Here is a 16,449-nt window from a genome sequence, read left to right as displayed (position 1 = left end):
TGAGGCCTGATTTGAACTCAGGTACTCCTGACTCCAGGGCCGGTGCTCTATCCACTGTGCCACCTAGCCACCCAGAGAGTAATTCTTGAATGACCTGGCTCATGGGAAATAAATGCTTTGTAAACATATATGTTAGGGTTAGGGTTAGGGATCGCATTAGGGTTAGGGTTAGGGTTAGGGTTAGGGATCGCATTAGGGATCTGAGTCATTATTGTTATTATTATCCTCATTAACTAAGAAGCAATACCTATAGTCCCACGCTTCCCCGACTTTTCCCTCCCCATCCTCTCTCCACACCAGCACCCAAGTGGAAAGTTCTTTGAATTGCCATAGTAGTCCAAAAATCTCTGATTTTGGGGAGCCTAGTCTTACTTGGACCTACCTCATCTTCCTACTTAATGTCTCTTCTTCCTTCTCTTCTGGAAACTTTCCTGTCCCATGCTTGTTGAGAAGGGACCTAACCAGCCAGAGTCCCCAACAACCCCTGGGCTATAACACCTAACATGGGAAGCCAGTCTTTCTCTTTCTAGAACCCTTTCTTTGCCTTTATCCTTGTGCCTTCTTTCTTTGTCAATGGTCATTTATTAAGTTCCTACTATGTGCCAGGAATTCCAAAATTATGCTCAACTGGGGGGATACAAAGAAAGGGAAAAACAGTTCCTGCCTGGAAGGAGCCCCCGATCTGATGGGGGAGATGACATGCCAAGGACGGCCATGTACAGAATTAGCAATCCTCACAGAATCACATAAGGGGGACTAGGAGAGGCTTCCTGCAGTAGTTGAAATTTTAGCTGAGACTTCAAGGAGTCCAGGAGGCAGAGATGAGGATCTTTCCAGGCCTGTGCCAGGAGATGAAGGGTCTTTTTTTAAAAAATAATAAACATTTTTGTGGGCAGCTAGGTGGTACAGGGGATAAAGCACGGGCCCTGGATTCAGGAGAACCTGAGTTCAAATCCAGCCTCAGACACTTGACTGTGGGCAAGTCACTTAACCCTCATTGCCCCGCCAAAAACAAAAACAAAACAAAAATAATAAACATTTTTATTTAAACTTCTGAGTTCCAAATTCTATCCCTCCTTCCCTCCCTCCTCTCCCTCCTCCCTGAGGCAGTAAGCAATCAGATATAAGTTATTCATGTTCAATTATGTAAAACATTATCATATTAGTTATTTTGTACATGAAAACTCTAATAAAAGAAAAAAAATGAAAGATATCAAGTGAAAGGCAGAATGCTTCAGTCTGTGTTCAATCAATATTTCTTTCTCTTTCTCTGGAGTAGATAGTACCCTTCATCATTAGTCCTTTGGGATTGTCTTGGATCATTGCATTGCTGACAGTAGTTGTCATTCACAGATAGATGAAGGGTCTGGAATAAAGAACACCAAAGAGGAAGGGATGGGGGCAATGAGGAGGAGGGCACGGGGTGAAGCAGGAAAAGTTATTACAGAGGTAGTTTGGTTTAGTTATCAAGTGATAGATAGATAGTGAGTATCTGTCTAGCTTCTATCTGTGGAAGAGAGATTTTCTGGGAATTGGCTCTTAGATAACCTGAGTTCTTGAGTTTGGGAGGTCAGGAATGGGGTGGGGGAGAGAGTTGAGACAAAGAAAGAGGGGGGAGGAGAAAGAAAGAAAAGGGGGAGAGGGAAGAGACAGAGACAGAGACAGAGAAAGAGACAGAAAGAGACAAAGACAGACAGAGACAGAGAGACAGAGAGGGGGAGGGAGAGAAAGAGAGGGAGAGAGGGAGAGAGAGGGAGAGAGAGAGAAGGAGGGGGAGAGAGGGAGGGAGAGGGACAGGGAAGGAGAGAGGGAAGGAGAAAGGGAAGGAAGGAGAGAGAATATTCTAATGGAAAAGGAAGAGGATTTTGGACATAGTTCTTGAACAGTGTCCTCTTTGGAAAACAAAGGCATCTTATTCATTTTCAGTGGAATGAAATAAAGGTTGTCCCATGACCAGTGTCTGTGCTGTGCATTTAGGAGGGAGGGGATTCTACATTTGGGGAAAACAAACAGAAGCCACAGCTATGAACTTTGTTTTGGAGATGATGCTGACACATGGAAGAAGTGGACAAGAGAAAGAAAGACCTCTCTTGGGGGATCACCTGCAAGATCACACCCAGTTTCTAGGAGCCCAGAGCTCCTGGGTGACCTTGTTCACCCATCACATTGACAATATGTACTTTGATTCAACTAAGCAAACATCTGTTAATTGCCTACCAAATGCAAGACATTGTTCTAGGGACTGAGCTGATTTCATAATCGGATGCTACCTCCAGGAAGCCTCACCTGAACTGCACGCCCCCTTCCTTCATGGGATCATAGACCCAGAGTTGGCTTAGAGCCTCGCTTCTTAAACTGTGGGTAACTGAATGTGGGGGTCTTGAAAAAATTGGCAACAGTAAAATGTTAGGTATACCTAGTTTATATACCTACATATCTGGGGTCATGCAAAAATTTCTTGGGTGAAAAGGGGTCACAAGAGGAAAAAGTTTAGGAAGCTCTCAATTAGAGTCCAACCATTCTCTTTACAAACAAGGAAATTGAGACAGAGATTAAGTGACTTGCCCAGGATCACACAGCTAATAAATGCCTGACACCAGAATTTGAATCTCCACTCCAAGTCTAGCTTCTACCACTATCTCTTATAGTAACCTTTCCCATTTCAATGCTTCATAAAGCCTCTATAGCATGCTTGTGTATTATGTTGTATTTTATTTCTCTGTGAATGTGTCATTTCCCCCAACTAGTTTGTAAGTGGCAGCTAAGTGACACAATGGATGGAGCTGGGCCTGGAGTCAGGAAGACCCGAGTTTAAATCTGGCCTCCAACATTTACTGTGCGACCCTGGGCAAGTTGCTTAGCCTCTGTTTGCCTCAGTTTCCTCAAATGTAAAAGGGGAATAACAACCTACCTGCCAAGGCTGTTGTGAAGATCGAATGAGTTAATATTTGCAAAAGTGCTTAGCACAGTACCTGGCATATAGGCACTTAGATAAGTGCTTCCTTCCTTCCCTTTGCACACCTATCAACACAGCCTACTATCTCACTTGTGAATGTTCCCTCACTCTAGAATGCTCAGGACCTCTTCTGTATTTCCCTATTAAAAGTCCTTTCTACCATTCAAGGCTTATTTTTCCTACAAATCTCACCTCCTATAAACCTTGACCAAATGTGATCTCTCCCGCTTGGGTAGCCCCAGAACACTTTGTATCTGTGTGATAACACTTGCCCTATTTGGCCCCATTGTTGAGAGATTTCTGCCTATGTGTAAAATGAGGGATTGGCCATAGCAGCCCAGTCCTTAGAAAATGTGCAATCATTTCTGGTGGAGTTGTGAACTGATCCAACCATTCTGGAGAGCAATTGGGAACTATGCCCAAAGGGCTATAAAGCCGTGCATAACCTTTGACCCAGCAATATCACTATTAGGTCTCTATCCCAAAGAGATCATAAAAAAGGGAAAAGGGCCCACATGTAAAAAAATATTTATAGCTGCTCTTTTTCTGGTAGCAAAAATTCAAAATTGAGGGGTTGCCCATCAGTTGGGGAATGGCTAAATAGGTTGTGGTATATGAATGTAATGGAATACTATTGTGCTGTAAGAAAAGATGAGCAGGCTGATTTCAGAGAAACCTGGAAAGGCTTGCGTGGACTGATGCTGAATGAAGTGAGCAGAACCAGGAGAACATTGTACACAGTATCAACAACATTGTGTGTTGATCAGCTGTGATAGATTTGACTCTTCTCAGCAATACAATGGTCCAAGATAATTCCAAAGGACTCATGAAAATGTTCTCCAAATCCAGAAAAAAGAACTGTGGAATCTAGATGAAGATTGAATCATCCTGTTTCTTTTCTGTTTTTCTTTTTTCTTTTTCTTTTTCTTTTTTCCTTTTCCTTTTTTTTTCTTTCTTTCTTTCTTTTCTTTTCTTTTTCTTTTTCTTTTTTTTTGCGGAGCAATGAGGGTTAAGTGACTTGCCCAGGTCACACAGCTAGTGTCAAGTGTCTGAGGTAAGATTTAAACTCACATCCTCCTGAATCCAGGGCTAGTGCTTTAACCATTTCACCACCTAGTTGCCCCTACTTTTTTCTTTTTGGAGGGTTTTCCCTTTTGTTCTGATTCTTTTTTTTTTTTTTTTTGCGGGGCAATGGGGGTTAAGTGACTTGCTCAGGGTCACATAGCTAGCAAATGTCAAGTGTCTGAGGCCAGATTTTAACTCAGGTCCTCCTGAATCCAAGGTCCATGCTTTATCCACTGCACCATCTAGCTGGCCCTGTTCTGATTCTTCTTTCACAACATGACTAATGGAGAAATATGTTTTGTTATTTATTTATTTGGGGTTTTTTTTTGCAGGGCAATGAGGGTTAAGTGACTTGCCCAGGGTCACACAGCTATTAAGTGTCAAGTGTCTGAGGCTGGATTTGAACTTAGGACCTCCTGAATCCAGGGCCAGTGCTTTATCCACTGCACCACCTAGCTGCCCCCAGAAATGTTTAATGTGATTGTACATATATAACCTATATCAGATTGCTTACTGTCTTTGGGAAAGGGAAGGGAAGGGAGGGAGGGAGAAAAATTTGGAACTAGAAATCTTATAAAAACAAATGTTGAGGGGGCAGCTAGGTGGCACGGTGGATGCCCCACAGAAAAAACAAAAACAAAAACAAAAAGCCAAATGTTGGAAACTATCTCTTCATGTAACTAGAAAATAATAGAATACTTTTATGATTTTTAAAAAAAGGAAAAAAGAAAATGTGCAATCAATTCTTCCTGGTACCAGCCCATGTGGAAGCTTCAGGAGCTGGCACTGGGAACCACTTGGCAATACATGATGGAAGGGCTCAGCCCCACTGCAGAAAATATGCAGGTATTCTGTGAATGTTTTGTCAGCCAACTTCATAGGGACAGAAAGTCTTCAAAAGGTCATAAAAGCCACCCCCAGTGGTGCAGTGAGGAGAGCCCATTGCCTGATTGGACAGTAACTAAGCCTGGGGAGGAGCCTGTCCTGATGAATGATCTGCTTGATCAGGTCAGCAGTGGATTGACCAGGCAGCCTCAAGACCATGTTTTCCAAGTCATTCTAACACAGGTCTGCTGGAGGGCTCAGCTCAGAGGGGCTGGCTAATCCTTGGGATCCAGGCCCAGCAGTTTCACAGGGACCTTATCTTCTGGTGCCATTGCACTGTCAAAGGGCTGCTCAGGTATGGGAACAACCAAAACTGAGGTCATTCCTAGACCGAACCTCATTTTGCCAGTTCCCTTTGAAGAGGATAGGAAATCACATCAACTCTTCATCCCTTATCACTTTGAGGCATGAACTATGAGCAATGTGGTATGATGGGTAGAGCACTAGACTGGTCTAGAGTCCACAGAAGGCTTGGGCTGGAATCTTGTCTCAGACATTTATCACCGCCCCTCTGCTATTCTCACAATTATCTTCAATCTCTAATGGCTTGCTTTTCTATCGCCAACAAATATACCCATGTTTCCCCCACCCCATCCTCATAAAATTATCACTTGACCCCATCCTTCCCTGCTAGTTATCATTCTATATCTCTCCTCTCTTTTGTGGCTAAACTCCATCTACAATACATAGAAAAAGTCACTTCAATAGGTGCTTCCACCCTCTCTTCTGAACTCTACAATCTGACTTCTGACCTCATCATCAGTAAGCTAAAACTGCTCTTTTCCAGAATCAACAATTCTCTCTCTCTCTCTCTCTCTCTCTCTCTCTCTCTCTCTCTCTCTCTCTCTCTCTCTCTCTCTCACACACACACACACACACACACACACACACACACACACCAGGGTTAAGTGACTTGTCCAGGGTCTTGTTTTGTTTTGTTTTGGGGTTTTTTTTGCGGGGCAATGGGAATTAAGTGACTTGCCCAGGGTCACACAGCTAGTAAGTGTCAAGTATCTGAGGCTGGATTTGAACTCAGGTCCTTCTGAATCCAGGGTCGGTGCTTTATCCACTGTGCCACCTAGCCGCCCCCGTCCAGGGTCACATAGCTGAGGCCAGATTTGAACTCGGATCCTCCTGATTCCAGGGCCAGTGCTCTATCCACTGTGCCATTAAGCTGTCCTACAATAATCTCTTATACAAAACCTAATGGCCTTGGGCAGCCAGGTGGCGCAGTGGATAGAGCACCAGCCCTGGAGTCGGGAGGACCTGAGTTCAAATCTGACCTCAGACACTTAACACTTACTAGCTGTGTGACTCTGGGCAAGTCACTTAACCCCAATTGCCTCACTTAAAAAAAAAAAAACTATCTGGGATTTATTTGGGGCAGCTAGGTGGCGCAGTGGATAGAGCACCAGCCCTGGAGTCGGGAGTTCCTGAGTTCAAATCTGGCCTCAGACACTTAACACTTACTAGCTGTGTGACCCTGGGCAAGTCACTTAACCCCAATTGCCTCACTAAAAAAAAAAATAATAAAACCCCCCCAAACCCTAATGGCCTTTTCTCAGTCCTCATTCTTCCTAATCTTTCTGCAGCCTTTGACACTGTTCATCAGCCTCTTCTTGATAGTCTCATCTCTCTAGGTTTTTGTGAAATGATTCTGATTCTCCTCCTGTTGGACCAGTCCTTCTCCATGCCCTTTGCTGCATCTTCGTCAGGGTCATGCTGGCAACCCATGGGCATCCTTCTGGGCTCTGTCATGCATACTCTTCTGTGCCCTATTTTGCTTGGTGACCTCATCAGCTCCCATGGATTCAATTATGCTCTCAATAATGATAATTCTCATATTTGCTTATCCAACCCTAACTTCTTTCCCAACCTCTAGACTCATGTCTCCAACTGCTAATTAGATATCTCAAACTAGATAGATATGGCTCAAACATCTTAAACCCAACCTGTCCAAGACTGAACTCATTATCTTTCCTGCCCAAGCCCTCCCCTCTTCCTAATTGTCCTATTATAGTTGTTGTTGAGGGCACCACCATCCTCTCAGTCACCCATGTTCACAATCTAGGTGTAATCCTCACTCCCCTCCCTCATATCCAATCAGTGATCTGGTCCTATCCATTTTATGCCCCCTTCTCTACTCTGACACTGAAACTAGCCCAGGAAAAGTTCTTAAAACTAACTCACCCCTACCTTGGGGGCAGCTAGGTGGTACAGTGGAAAAAAAGCACCAGCCCTGGATTCAGGAGGACCTGAGTTCAAATCCAGCCTCAGACACTTGACACTTACTAGCTGTGTGACCCTGGGCAAGTCACTTAACCCTCATTACCCCACCAAAAACAAACAACTTACTCACGCCCACACAGCCTATAATATAATGTCATTGGCTTCCTCATTCTCGCTCAAGACCCTCCATCTCCCAACTCCATGGAGCTCTCCTGGTTTTTCCTCTTACCTTGAATTCTTGCCCTTTTTATCTACCTCCTGGGTTGCCTAGTTTCCTTCAAGTCCCAGCTAAAATGTGCTTTTCCTCTTTCTTGTTTGTACAAGATGTTCTTCGTCTTGTTTGTATATAGTTGTTTGCATGTTTTCTCCCCCATTAAACTGTGAGCTTCTTGAGGGCAGGGATTGTCTTTTGCCTTACTTTCTATCCCCAGTACTTACCATGGTGCCTAGCACATAGTAGATGCCAGTCACTTAACCTCCTGAGGCCTCAGTTTCCTCATCTATAAAATGTGGTTGGATTCTATAAGCTCTTAAGTTCTCCTCCAGCTCTAAGTCTATGGTCTTATGAAAATCCTGGGGGGATGCCAATCTGAAGTCTCAGTTCTGTCCCAAATGGTTGGTGAATCATGGTGAGGACAGACCCTATCCATAGATGCCATATGGAGAAGTTGATCCAGGAAGTCCTCCCATGCCATGTAGAAAATATCATTGGGATATTGACGAGCTGGGTTCAACCACTTTCAACTTTTTTTTTTTTGTGGGGCAATTGGGGTTAAGTGACTTGCCCAGGGTCACACAGCTAGTAAGTGTCAAGTGTCTGAGGCCAGATTTGAACTCAGGTCCTCCTGGATCCAGGCCCAGTGTTCTATCCACTGTGCCACCTAGCTGCCCCCACTTTCAACTTTGATCACCTTGGCTGGGTCATTTGAAGTCTCTAGGTCTTAGTTTCATTTATAAAAACAGAGGGTTGAACTAGATGACCCTTATACCATTAAGCTCTCCATCTGTGATACTAGGATCCTCAGGATCTCCCTTTGGCCTCCTGCGGTGCCCCCAATTCCATCATTGGAGATTTTTTTGTTTTTGTTTTTTTGTTGTTTTTTTTTGCAGGACAATGGGGGTTAAGTGACTTGCCCAGGGTCACACAGCTAGTAATTGTCAAGTGACTAAGGCCTGATTTGAACTCAGGTACTCCTGAATCCAGGGCTGGTGCTTAATCCACTGTGCCACCTAGCTGCCCCATCATTGGAGATTTAATGGAGGCATTCATATAGAGCCTGACTGACCTTTGGCAGATAGGGGCTGGGAAGATGGCTCTGATTCTCCTGATCCCTTAAAAAAAATCTAAGACCATGATTCAGTGCTTTGGTTTGGGGCTTTGTTTTCTCAAACTTCAAACCACCTTTCATTCGCCAATACCTCAAAATGAATGAATTTTATTAGATATTTTTTCCAGGCCAGAAGGGTCTGGGATTGCAAGATTGGGACCCCAGGGTGGAAGACTGAAAGGGACTGAAGGATGCAGAAAAAAAGAAAGAAGTTTTTGGGACCAGCTCTTTCTGGAGAATCCCAGCCCAACAACTCAAGGAAAAGAAGCTTCTTTGGGATGACTTTATTTTTCTCCTCGCCACATAACTGTGCTCTCACCTTCCACATCCATTTTGTGAGAAATAGTCTTAAGGGGTAAAGGGGATGGGGGAGGGAGAGGACCAGGAGGAGATGGGACTGACTCCATGCTTGAGTGAGAGGACAGGGAAGAAATAGGTGGATGATGGGGCGAGGGTACCACCACCTTCTGCTTCAGGGGCTGCAGGACTCGAGACTTAGGCATGACCAACTCCACATTTCGCTCCGAAGGAGGGTGGCTGGATCCAATGAAGATTAGGTAGGCAATGGCTCCCATGAGGGCCCCTAACGGTGGGGCAACCACAGGGACCCACCACCAGCTCTCCCCCGCGCTGCAAAGGAAACGGAAAAATCGAGAATGAGGTTGAGGCAGAGGTCTCCAGGAGCGAGATCACGTTGGACTCCCCCCGCCCCGCCCCCAACGCATCACAGTCACAGTTCTCAGTTTTATATGCAACAGAAGGGGCCCATATTATCCTATGAAATAATCCCAACCTACTTTCCACAGGGTGAGGAGGGAAGTAATTGTATCACAGCTGGGAGAAACTAGGAAAAATTAAGTCCTGTCTCTCTCTTTTATAGATAGGGGAACTGAGGATGGGAGAGAATACAGAAGCACCTGCCCCTAAGGTCATATGACTAATTATGCCAATGGCTAACTAGTGGCAAAGAATATTAGCATTCAAGCCCCCCAACTCCCAGGCCAGAGCTCTTTCCTTGACACCGGATGGGAACATCTGGAGAGTCTGCCTTTTAGTGGAGCATGTACATGCAGAGATCGGGGAGAGGAGAAAAGTGGAAAAACATTTGCTGCTATGTAATTTCTTTTTTTTTTTTTGAAACTTCCTGTCATTTTATTATTAGTGCCATGGAACAAAATAATTAGATACTTAGTGTTTAACATGCCAGTTGCAGAAGCACTGATTGGAATATGGTCTCCCTTCCCATAGAGGGAAGACCCATTTTTTTAAATTAATAAAGTATTTTATTTTTTTCCGTTACATGTAAAGATAGTTCTCAACTTTTGTTTATACAAGTTTTACAATTTCAGATTTTTCTCCCTCCCTCCCCTCCCTCCACCTTCCCCTCCCTCCACCCTCCCCTAGACAGCAGGTAATCTGATATAGGTTTTATATATATATATACTTAATAACATTAATCCTATTTCTGCATTAGTCATGTTATAAGAGAAAAAAATCAGAGCAATGATGAAAAACCTCAAAATAGAAAAAAACCAACAGCATCAAAAACAAAAGAAATAGTATGGTTCATTCAGCATCTATACTCCGCAGTTCTTTTTTTTTCTTGGATTTGGAGATCCTCTTCCATCACGAGTTGCCTGAGGAAAATCTGCACACAGAACACTTACTCATGTGCCCTCACGGATAACTTCCCTATGCCACATAAGGTCTTCAAGAATGAAAAATCTAGGGGCAGCTAGATGGCGCAGTGGATAGAGCACAGGCCCTGGAGTCAGGAGTACCTGAGTTCAAATCCAGCCTCAGACGCTTTAACACTTACTAGCTGTGTGACCCTGGGCAAGTCACTTAACCCCAATTGCCTCACTAAAAAAAAAAAAAGAATGAAAAATCTGGCAACTATCTCCTCTGCCAATCCACTTCTAGACAATACTCCATATTAAGACAACTCCATTGTGAACCGATCCAACCATTCTGGAGAGCAATTTGGAACTATGCCCAAGGGGCTACGGGGCTGTGCATACCCTTTGACCCAGCAATACCACTACTAGGTCTGTATCCCAAAGAGATCATAGAAAAGGGAAAAGGACCCACATATACATATACATATTGTGGTGGCAAAGAATTGGGAATCAAGGGAATGCCCAACAGTTAGGGAATGGCTGAACAAGTTGTGGTATATGAATGTAATGGAATACTATTGAACTGTAAGAAATGATGAGCAGGCAGATTTCAGAAAAACCTGGAAAGGCTTCAGTGGACCGATGCTGAGTAAAGTGAGCAGAACCAGGAGAACGTTGTACATAGTAACAGAAACATTGTGTGATGATCAATTGTGGTAGACTTTAACTCTTCTCAGCAATACAATGATCCAAGACAATTCTAAAGGACTCATGATGGAAAATACTCTCCTCATCCAGAAAAAAGAACTGTGGAATCTGAATGCAGATTGAATCATACTATTTCTACTTTTCTTGGTGTTTTTTTTTCCTTTTTTGAGGTTTTTTCCTTTTGTTCTGATCTTTTTTCACATGACTAATGCAGAAATATGTTTAATGTGACCTTTTTTAACAACATGACTAATGCATTAATGTGTTTAATGTGATTGTACATGTATAAGCTATATCTGCTTTCTGTCTTGGGGAGGGAGGGAGAAAAATTTGGAACTCAAAATGTTATAAAAACAAATGTTGAAAACTATCTTTACATGTAACTGGAAATAATAAAATACTTTTATGATAAAAAAATTTTAATTAAAAAATTAAAAAGACCCCCAAAACTCCAGACACCTGAAATTCTCCCTTTCACGTCAGGATGTCCAGACAGTACCAAGCATCCCTTGGTCGCACAGTCATTTTGGGACCTGAGAGTTGACATTTGGGAAGTGTCACACTCAGAGTTCCCAAGGACAGAGCCATTCTTCCCAAAGACAGAGGTAGAGAGGTTTTCAGGGTTTTGTTTGTTTGTTTTTAAATTTCTTATCTCCACAGACCACCTATCCGGGCTTTTATGTTGCAACCTTCATTGAACCTACACTGGGAGAGCAGCTTGGTATCCTGGAAAGAGCTGTGAACCCTGGGCCTCAGTTTCCCATTCTGCAAAACAGAAATCATACTCCTACCCCCTGGGTTGTTCTGAGGATCAAACGGGATCTAAGGTTCTGAGGAGCAAATACTTCAAGCAAAGGACTTTGTGAATCTTAAAATGCTATTGTTATTTATAAACCTTAAAAGCTCTAGAGACAGGGCAGCTAGGTGGTGCAGTGGATAAAGCACCAGCCTTGGATTCAGGAGGACCTGAGTTAAAAAGTGACCTCAAACACTTGACACTTATTAGCTCTGTGACCCTGGGTAAGTCACTTAATCTTGAAAAGAAAAAAGAAAAAGAAAGAAACCACTAATTATTTTTTTTTAAAGCTCTAGATGGGGGGCAGCTAGGTGGCGCAGTGGATAGAGCACCAGCCCTGGTGTCAGGAGTACCGGAGTTCAAATCCGGCCTCAGACACTTAACACTTACTAGCTGTGTGACCCTGGGCAAGTCACTTAACCCCCATTGCGTCACTTAAAAAAAAAAAAAAAGCTCTAGATGGGCTCAAAGAGTTTACTTGGGAGCACAGAGATGTTAATAACTTACTTGTACTGGTCAAGAACCTAGGTCTTCCTGACTCCAAGGTTGACCCACCAACTGTTATCTACTCTATACTGTGTGGGGTGCAGAGTCTGGCCAAGGGAAACCAAAGCTGTTATTTAAGTGAATAGAGAGTTCTACAGTCAAGAAGACTTAGGTCCTTGTCTCTGACACATGTGAGCTGTATGACCATGAGAAAATCATTTCAACTCTTAGAACCCCCTCAGGCAAGTGCTAAGGTTGGGGCATGGGGGTCGGGGAGGCTGCTCAGGACCGAACTAAATGAAATAGAATTACGTGAAGACTTCATTGCCCCAGCCTGCTATGCTCGTGAAGATCCTGGGGGGCAGGTCCCTGGATGGGTTGATGGCGTAACCTGTGTTCATGCCCAATGACAAGCCAATGGTGATCACGAGGACGCCAACGACTAACGCCTGAGTCCCTTGAAGAGCTGGACTGTTCTTCTTGTCAGAGATAGCCAACAGGCATAACTGGAGTACCCCAGTTATGAATATCTATGGAAACCAAAGAGAGGACACTTCACCCCAGGGAACACCTTTTGGGGAAAGAACCTGGCTTCAGAGAAGCTGCCCAGCAAACTGGAGAGTATCATTTGCACCTGAATTTTCCCTTGCGGTGCCAAGCACTAAGGATGGGCTAGGGATTGGAATGGGAATTCAGTAAGAGGCTAAGAGCTCACAGATGGAGTCTTGGTATAAGCATTCATTCATTCATTTGTTCATTCTTTTGTTTTGTTTTTTTTTCATTCATTCATTCATTTGTTCATTCAACAAAGATTTGTTAAATACCCAGTGTGTACAAGGGACCGTGCTAGCTCCTATAGATAGAGAAAATAAATGGGAACACACAGGAGCTTACGATCTAGTACAACAGATCACCAGTATACAAACATAAGACAAATTTGAGTATGATCAGTGCCTAGGGAGAAGCTGTGGTTTAGTGAAAAGAATACCACATTTGGAATCAGAAGACCCGCATTCAAATTCTGGCCCTTCCACTTACTATGTCCCCTTGGGCAAATAATTTCATCTTTGTAGGACTTGGGGAGTTTCTTCATCTGTAAAATGAGGAGGGTTGGAGCAAAATGATCTTTATGGTCCCTTCTAGAATGCCAAAAAGCCAGGTGTTCAGAAACCAAATGATTGCTTAAAATGCACAAGGGAAGAAAGGCAACTCTCTTTCTCAACCCTGCAGGTCACAGGAGGGACGCTCAAAATGCTTTTTGAAAATAATTCTGGGACAATTTGGCACTTATCTGGAATGGATGTGACTTACTCAAGACTGATTATGAGGGCTAAGCTTGAACTTCCTAAAACTGCTACAACTGGGGCAAGCTAGGTGGCGCAGTGGATAGAGCACCAGCCCTGGAGTCAGGAGTACCTGAGTTCAAATCCGGCCTCAGACACTTAACACTTACTAGCTGTGTGACCCTGGGCAAGTCACTTAACCCCAATTGCTTCACCAAAAACAAAAGAAAAAACCCTGCTACAACTAAAACTCAAGGTGGGGAAAGGCTTAATGAGAATGATGGGACTCAGTGAGAGAGATGGGAACTCAGGGAAGAGAATTGTATTTAGTATTGATTCTCCTTCCTTGCCTTTTCCAATCCAATCCAATTGACTCAATGGACACCAGTGTTGCCTCTGGACACATGTTCAAGGGAGCTGGGGGAAGGGTTAGAGTTGGCCATCCGCTTGGGCAGATTTGGTTTGAGGGGAACTGGTGTTCCCCCTTCATTTTAAATACCTCCCTTGGGGCAGCTAGGTGGCGCAGTGGATAGAGCACTGGCCCTGGAGTCAGGAGTACCTGAGTTCAAATCTGCCCTCAGACACTTAACACTTACTAGCTGTGTGACCCTGGGCAAGTCACTTAACCCCAATTGCCTCACTAAAAAAAAATAAATTAAAAAAAAATAAATAAAATACCTCCCTTCTTCCCAGACCCCATACTTATATTATTGGATGCACTAACAGTAGAGAATAAGACAGGGTTCTCTGTATCCAAGATACCCCTATTTTATATGTAGGAAAGTGGTAGGAGGGCCCTCAAACCTCTCCCATGGCACTTGAAGTTTCCCTGGGTACCCTTAATTCCCACCCTGCCCTGTCACTTCCCCCAATTAGACTCTAAGTCTCTCACTCACCACTGACCTCATCTATGAATCCCCTCCACAGAGTCATGTGAGAAGCAGGGTAAGTAGCAAAGATGCCCGCAGTTGCCCGGGGTCCAGTTACTGTCAGGTTCCCATCTGTGTACCGTATGAGTGCCTCTGGGAAGGGAGGGGGAAAAATCACAATTGGCTAGCCTTGGACTGTTATGGACCCATAGCAACCAAGAGTCTAGGACCTATGACCCTTTCTGTCTACCCTAACCCCCAAGCCAGCTAAGAAACTAGAGACTGGGGCAGCTAGATGGCACAGTGGATAGAGCACCAGCCCTGGAGTCAGGAGTACCTGAGTTCAAATCCAGCCTCAGACACTTAACACTTACTAGCTGTGTGACCCTGGGCAAGTCACTTAACCCCAATTGCCTCACTAAAAAAAGGAAAAAAAAGAAAAAAGAAAAAGAAAGAAACTAGAGACTTCAGGGCCCAGAAGGAAATGAGACAGTAGATAGCTCAAGTCATTTTCTTTTCCATGTTATCCCCATAGTTTGGGGGCATACAACTTGAGAGATGTAGAATATAGAACAGGGAGCACCCATCTGATAGTGGAGGAAGCAAACAGAAATATCTGTTTACATCAGGGCAGAGGATGCGGGAGACAGCCATGAGTATATGCCCAATACCACCCATTTCACAGATAGCGACCCAGATGTGCAGAGATGAGAAATGATTTAGAATTCTTGAAGATCAGAGCTTGAAGGGAACTTAGAAATCATCTAATCTAACCATCCTATTTTTATAGTTGAGGAATCAGGAGACTTGCCCTAGGTCACACAGTAAATTTGAAGCAGAGCCCAGATCTTCCAGACAGGCTCAGGTCTGCAAACAGTCATATGGGAGTATACACCAGACTAAGCCCCTCGGGCTTTGTGCATAGGACCTCCAGATTCTAGTAGTGTGTGACTCACGATAGAAGAGGCCATATATGGTAGCTGATGCTAAGAAGGACCCAAAGCACTGTCCCAGTGTGTAGACAGGAAACTTCTTCCAGGGCATTTGACCCAGGACACAGCTTGTAAAGGTAACAGCACTGTTCATGTGGGCACCTAGGGAAAAGAGAGGAAGCAATGGGGCTTGGTCTGAAATACATCGCTAATGTCAGTCAGCCCAGATTAGTAAGTAGGTTGGGACAGTTTTCCAAAGGGTCATGTGACATAGGACCCAGTCTGGGAGTGGGGGTGGGTGGGGAGCTGGCAAGGGAATTTAAAAAGGAGACCTAGGGGCTGGAGCCTTCAGAGAAATTGGGGGGAAGGGGGGAGGAGAGTGATTGGCCATCAGTAAAGAGGGATAGTTTTTTTCAGTGGGCTGAGAGGTCCCTAATCAGAACTCTTTCTTACTTTAGACTTTTGAAAATGGTTTAATGTGTGGGAGGAAAGGGAACGGAATCAGCTTATGTTGACAATTAAGGCAAGACCTGATGTCCCAGATACTTACCAGAGATTCCCCCAGCCACATGGACCCCCATGGTAACACCAAAGCCAAATCCCAAGTTGATGCTGAGGTACGTCCCATAAGCATTCTCTCCCAGAACGTTCTGGGCCACGGACCCCAAACCAAACACCTGGCTCCGAAAAGAGAAGAGCAAACATTCAGGGCCTCTTAGTCCTACAGTCAGACAGTCACTAGTCCCAACGTTGGGCTGTACGGCCCCACCCTTAGAGAGCCCCCAAACTGGGTGACCCAAGGGGATAACCCAGATGCCCTAAGAAAGACCTGCCTTGCTCATGTCTCACCCTCATCTTCATCCATCCTCATCCCACCCACATTCCAGCATCTCCCAAAAGAGAATTCGTGGCTGTCACCACACTGCCATGCCCTTAGCAGTGTCAAAGCACCTAGTTTTTTATTGTGATCTCATCAATCCCATCTGTACAGACCACCCTGAATCCAGTTCCTTTTCTCCAATGGTGCCCTTTAGGTCACCAGGCCCTGTCCTCCCTCCTCTCCCTCTCCCTACCACCAAGGTAGGAGGATAAGGAAGAGCTTTTCAGGGAAAGTACACAGGAGGAAATGAATAAATAGGTATTGATTATTATTATTATTATTTTATTTTATTTTTTTAGTGAGTCAATTGGGGCTAAGTGACTTGCTCAGGGTCACACAGCTAGTAAGTGTTAAGTGTCTGAGGCTGTATTTGAACCCAGGTCCTCCTGAATCCAGGACCGGTGCTCTATCCA

The 16,449-nt window shown here is 44.2% G+C and overlaps 1 protein-coding gene across 1 annotated transcript in view; it reads right to left on the bottom strand.

Annotated features, from left to right (window-relative positions):
• Positions 1-8,637: 8,637 nt before the first annotated feature.
• Positions 8,638-16,449, bottom strand: part of AQP7 (aquaporin 7) — a 30,783-nt gene continuing 22,971 nt past the window's right edge. Inside the window, exons 4-8 of the mRNA XM_043976608.1 lie at positions 15,707-15,833; positions 15,181-15,318; positions 14,259-14,377; positions 12,385-12,602; positions 8,638-9,093 (exon numbers count right to left, since the gene is read on the bottom strand). Of these exons, the coding sequence (XP_043832543.1) occupies positions 8,748-9,093; positions 12,385-12,602; positions 14,259-14,377; positions 15,181-15,318; positions 15,707-15,833 (948 nt within the window). The 3' untranslated portion in view covers positions 8,638-8,747. The remainder of the gene's footprint in view (positions 9,094-12,384; positions 12,603-14,258; positions 14,378-15,180; positions 15,319-15,706; positions 15,834-16,449) is intronic.

Source organism: Dromiciops gliroides, chromosome 1 (assembly GCF_019393635.1).
Source record: "Dromiciops gliroides isolate mDroGli1 chromosome 1, mDroGli1.pri, whole genome shotgun sequence".
Classification (NCBI taxonomy): domain Eukaryota; kingdom Metazoa; phylum Chordata; class Mammalia; order Microbiotheria; family Microbiotheriidae; genus Dromiciops; species Dromiciops gliroides.
This window is presented reverse-complemented; position numbering and strand designations above follow the sequence as displayed.